General features: G+C 47.2%; 1 protein-coding gene across 1 annotated transcript; it reads left to right on the top strand.

The window, feature by feature from the left end:
• Window positions 1-4,410: 4,410 nt before the first annotated feature.
• EI90DRAFT_3127898 (uncharacterized protein) lies at window positions 4,411-5,370 on the top strand (the record flags this gene model as incomplete). The annotated part of the gene is made up of 3 exons (XM_039064048.1): window positions 4,411-4,506; window positions 4,571-4,881; window positions 4,941-5,370. 3 exons carry the CDS (start codon window positions 4,411-4,413, stop codon window positions 5,368-5,370), a joined length of 837 nt encoding a protein of 278 aa, XP_038912820.1.
• Window positions 5,371-6,000: the final 630 nt, after the last annotated feature.

The raw sequence follows: 6,000 nt of genomic DNA, 5'->3' as shown, positions 1-6,000 counted from the left end.
AATCAGCGAGCAAACGGACTTGCTGAAGGAAATAAATTTCTCACAAAATAGTGAGGAAACAAAAAAAATATCCCTGGGTCACAGGCCAGGACAAAACCAGAACTCATGGAAAATTCATGAAAAGAACAACCAGTGAAAGTACACTGGAGTATCATCAGCGACTCGACAGAGATGCTAAGGAGATCCTTCTCCCAAGGATAGGAGAAGACGATGCTGAAAGAAGGCACCGTTCAGAAATCAGGAGGAGAATCGGCATGTACCAAAGGTTCAGCCAAACATCCACCTTCAATGAACCTCTCGAACAGAGAGGTAACACAACCACACTCTCTCAAAACAATGAGAGAATCCAGATACAGCTTCAGGTGAGATCGCCCGAAACGAAAGAAACACTGCAAGGAAAGTTCCCTCCAGCAAAAACCCCCCCAAAGGAGAAATCTCCATTGGATAGTGACCCTGCGAAGGCAGGGGAGCAAGAGGAGTACCTGGAAAAATGGTACGAAAGGCCATAAGAATGGCCGAAGTGAGAATACTCACTCCCTACCCAGAGGGAGTGAAGCCTGAAGCTCTAAAGAATGGGCTGGCTTTCCCTGACAAGAAATGGTCAGGGGAGAATGACATGGAGTCATTCTGGCAGTGGTTCACAGAACTACTGGGATTCCTCACCTTGTGAGGATGCAAAGGTCCCCAATTCGATGAAGTCCATCTGGACTGCTTGATTCACAGATTAGGGGGACCTGCATTCGACCTCGGAATAAGACTCTGAGACGAAACTCTCCTCAGAGGAGATGAGGGCATGTTCCTCGAAGTTCTCAACATACTGATGAGAACCTTCATCAAAGCCTCTGCCGCGTTGAACATGACAAAGAAGTACTGCAACATTAAATACAAAGCAGAAAAAGGCCTAAAACAGTTCTACTTAGAACTGTCTAAAGCAGCGTCCCAGATGGTGACACTGCCAGACCAGGCATCCTTTAATGCCAGGTTTCTAAACAACATTCCCCTCAAATGGAAGAGGGAAATGATCGCTCATGACAGAATCAGAGCAGACTTCTCCTCAAATGAGATGTTAAAAATCTTGTGTAGACGAGATAATCGACAGGCTGAAGATGTCTTCAGCCTACAAATCGGGATATTATACCTGAACAACCACCATGGCAACCATGGGCCACAGTAGAACTCTCCCATCAGGAAAGAAGGCTGAAGAGCCAAAACCCAGATGGAAAGGGGATATATCCTCGAAAAATTCGAGGAAAACTGACCAAAAGTCAGTCCCAATTTGTGGCAAATGCGGCAAAATAGGGCAAACAAAAGATTGCCCAAAACATAATGCAATGAGTGATGAAAAACCAAGGCACATAGCCGCCATGGAAATCGCGAACGCATCAGAAGAAGAGTCGGAAGACTCATCGATGAAAAACCAGAGAACAACTCTGGTGACTCCAGAGCATCAAGCTCCGAAGTAGAGGACCCATACGAGGGACCTCAATACTCACCCAATTCAGAGGGTGAGGAAGTTAACGTCGGGACCATAAGGATGGGCCCAATGTCAGTCGTCAACCATGACGACATAAATTATAAAATCAAATTGGCTGTAGTGCACCAGTTAGAAAACATGGCAGATGAGAAAGTTGCCAAAGCCTTGGTGGAAGCACCAAGAAAAGACACCTTGGGGAAATACACCAAAGTACCCAAGGAAAACAAGGAGAAAGGGAAGAAGGACAACCCAGACCCCTGTTAGAACTGGGCAAGGGCAGACGATTCCAGAGGGGAACTGGAGACTTAGCAAGGAGGGACCTTGGCCTCAGCGACTCAAGCAGAGCGCTGTGCCATTGCTGTTTGTCCATTTGGTCCTTAATTTCATAGGGGGTGAGCAGGAAGTCTCTAGGGGGCATTTCAGGTCGATTTTAGACTAAGGGCCTAAAACGAGTATGTACAAGCGCCGGTATATAATGGAGAGGGCGAAAGCATGAGGGAAACAAAGGGGGTCCAAATGGGAACGAAGGCGTCCAAATGGGAACAAAGGGATGACAGAAGCGGAGTGGTACCGAAGGTCATAGGTCAGAACCTGTGGTACATCCGAAAGGAGATAGAGAGGGCAAAGCCCAGAGTGTCAGGGCACACCCCGCCTGACCCAGCGCTGCACCCAGCACTGCCCTGCCCTACTCCGCTCCCCCCGCTACCACTCCTCGTTCCTCCTCCCCCTTTTTCTTCTTTGTCTCTATTTCTATTCCACAGTTGATTTCCCTTTTCTCTATGTATCATCACACACCTAATACTGCTCCCCCATCGCTGCACTTGCTGCGCGCATCCCCGCCTACAGGGCAGCACACCCTTGGGATCCCCCATGGGCACACCCAGAGAGGTCCGGCTGTGGGCGGAGATGATGTGGCTCCCCCCATGTGACCCTGACTGCATGTATTTAATAGCACCTGGGGTGGGAACAGAAGAAGCAGCCTTCTTCTCAACTTCCCACCTCAGACCAAGTGGTTGGGGACGCTCCCCCATGACGGGATCGCCGCTACACACAGCTGACATCTGTGTCATATCCATTCCCAGCCATCGACTTCCGATCCCTCCAATCCCTCCAGTCTACCTCTGCTCCTTCTTCACTAACCTCAGAGCGTCTCATTTGAACCTCCCAACTGACCTTCCTTCGTTCTCTCCTTCAGTGTAGGAGCACCAGGATTTGTGACAAAGGGGCTCCTCAAGCCCCTAAACCCACCCCAGCCTCAGGCAGCCAGAAGAAGGCCCAGGATTCAACCTTGGCTAGTGGCTCTAAGTGACAAAACACTAAGAAGACCTCTGCAGCTGCTAAGACTGGGACTGGGACTGTGGCTGTGGCTGAAGGTGATAATGATAATGACCCGGCACCAGGCCCCTCCATTGCCCCTCTGGGTCGAACTTGCAAACAGGCTGCAAGCCCAGAACCAAAAGTCCCTACTGCACCTTCCTCTACAGTCCAGGCAGCTAAAGCAGGAAGAAAGAGGGCAAAACAAGATGTGAGCCAATTTTTCTTTGCAAAAATAACTTTAAAAAATCAACTCCCAACCCTTTCGGATAGGATTCCAAAGGGAAGGGTGCTACTCAGCAAACACACTTTGCTGAGGGAGTCACTGCAATTTCTGACTCCATGTCTGAATCAGCAAAGTCCAAATCAACTCTTCAAATTTTGGTAAGTTTTAACTTACTTAATACATACCTGAGAGTAAACCCTTATTATTACAGGATACTGCTCCAAGTGCAGTGGACACTGAAAGCAGAGATGATGCAACTGGTGACTTTGAAGAGTTCGATATCCCCAGCAGTGATGAGGATGTTGATGAAGACAGAAACAAACAGGATGAAGATAACAAAGAACAAGATACTATTCAGCTTTTGAGTGGTATGTTAAATGTTAATAAATGCTCCCATTATGCAGGAATTAACTCTCCCATTATTAGGATTGAAAGTTACAATCCAATTCATTGGTCCTGGGTCATCTCCACAGAACAATGTAATTTCCCCCTATAGCCATGCCACTTGGCCATCCACTCAGGTTGAAGTGGATGGATGGAGTGTCTTGATGCAGGATATTCTTTCCACTGCCCAGGAGTATCTAGGTACTGATCGGATTACAAGTGAGTTTCTATCTCTGGCTGTCATAAACCCAAAGTTTCATTTTTTTCCCAATGATTTACTCAGATGAATCTCGTATCTCATACCTGGATGGCAAAGACACTATTCACCTTGGAAAAGTTGAGAGTGACTCTTGCAGGACATATCGTATCCATATTCTTCGTGAACATTGAAGGATTATTTATGTTTATAACTCAACATTGTCAGGGACAGCTCCGAAAGCGGCGAGGTCCCTGCATGCGGGACTCGGTGGGACAGATAGCGGCTGTGCGTAGCAGCAATCCCGTCGTGGGGTGAGCGTCCCCGACCACTTAGGCTGAAGTGGGAAGTTGAGTTATCATTAAAGGGGAAAAGCTATGGTACTTACCTGAAGTGGGAAGTTGAGAAGAAGGCTGCTTCTTCTGTTCCCACCCCAGGCGCTATTATATACATGCGGTCAGGGTCACATGGAGGAGGCCATGTCATCTCCACGCACAGCTGCACCTCCCCAGGTGTCTCCGCAGGAGATCCCGGAGGCGGCCGCTCAGTAGGCAGGAGTGTGCGCGGCGCGTGCGGCGATCAGGGAAACGGGGTTAGGTATGTAGTGGTACATGGAGAAAAGGGAAATCGACCATAGAATAGAAATAGAGAGAAAAGGGGAAAAGTGAGGAAGGAGGGACGGGGCTGATAGCGGGGGTCGCGGAGTAGAGCAGTACGGCGCGGGGCGCGGGGCAGGGTCAGGCGGGTGTGCCCTGACAAACATCCACTCTTACCCAAACTACTCAGCTTGGCCCCTCTATTCCTCACCCCAATCCAATGAATCCCACTATCCCATATACACCACCTACTGAACCAGCCCCTTCTGCCACAATTGGAAAGGCTTCCCTTGGGGAACTCAGTAACCTCTGGAAGGTGCGGCAAACTATGGAGAAGCAGGCCCAATTCAATGCTTTGAAGGACTCTCATCATACAACAGCTTGCAGCATTTATCCCTGCTTCCTTTCCTGGACATGGAAAGGCTGTCCCCCTCCGAGAGCTCTATATCGCTGTGACTTCCTGTAGTGACAGTACTGTTGCTCACCATCTTATCATCTACAGTACCTACATGGAGTTCCAGAACAACCCTCGGGCATGTCGTCTTGAATCAGTATGGGACAATGAACCAGTCAAGGACCTCAAGTATGCATATGATGATCCAAACTCTGAGACAAAGGTTCATAGCCTCCAAGAAATCATCACATATCTCAAGTATCTCAAGGCAAATGGGGTGGAGCCAAACAAGAATAAGTAATTCTCAGTTTGTCATTTCTCAATCAAATTTTTGAGCAGAATGATTGTAACATTAGGAAATCCAATGTGTACCTACCTTTCAAATTGAGGAATGTTTTCAATGTCTTTGTACTCCTGTGTTTCCTGCCTATGGTGTATGCTTCAACTGCAATGGGCCTTGCAGAGACATTCACCTCAGCAACTCCAAGGATCACAGGCTATGCTGTGGCTGTTATTCTTATTTTCATCCTGCGCAATGGGGAATATCTCCATCACCATTATCTCCAATCTGAAGCAACCCTTAATCCCAACTTTCCATCTTCGTGGATACATCGTCTCAGTGCCCACCTATTCTCCCAGGACTCACTTGCCCTTCCTCAACTGGACCAAAAGACCCAGAACTATCTTATCCTTGAAGCTGCAAATGGACTTGGGCTTTCACATGAATTCCTTTCAGACCCACACCTCATTCATCTAACCAACCCTGTTAGGACCCAGTTATTTTGACTGCCAAGTGTGTGGTGGATGGTTGAAGCAAACTAGACAATGTGTGGATATATGGATTTTGGAGGATAATGGTGTCTACATTGGCCAGCTTGCACAGGGAAACTGCCAGTCCTGCAATACATCTCACTTTCCAGATTGCTATCGCACTTCAATCAATGGGAAACTTACCAATATCTTTAATCCTGATGCAGCTTATCTCTGCATTGGAGGTAATATCTGGATTAATCGGCAAGTTGCTCAAACCCAGTCCAATCTATGTTATACTGCATCAGCAAACTTGGTAGGGAGCTCTCAGAGCTCTGTGAGCAAATTGAGTCTTTTTGCTGTGCACCCTCTACACATTGGGTGGAGAAAATTAAATGTTTGAATGATTTTATTCTCCTAAGGATGCAGAAGTGCAAAGATAATATGTATATACATTTTTGGAAATGCATATTAAATGGCCAGCATCATTACTTGAAACACTCTATGGGCTCTATGAGCTCAGTGAGCTCATAGAGCTCATAGAGCTTTGTGTTTTTAAATCATGGATGGTCTTCATATCTCCATGAAATCTGCTTAGTTATTTTGGCACCAGTAGTGCAAAGATAATATGGATATATATGTGTGTAAAATGGCCATTGTCATTGC

Source organism: Cantharellus anzutake, assembly GCF_015039405.1.
Source record: "Cantharellus anzutake strain C23 chromosome Unknown EI90scaffold_46, whole genome shotgun sequence".
Classification (NCBI taxonomy): domain Eukaryota; kingdom Fungi; phylum Basidiomycota; class Agaricomycetes; order Cantharellales; family Hydnaceae; genus Cantharellus; species Cantharellus anzutake.
This window is presented reverse-complemented; position numbering and strand designations above follow the sequence as displayed.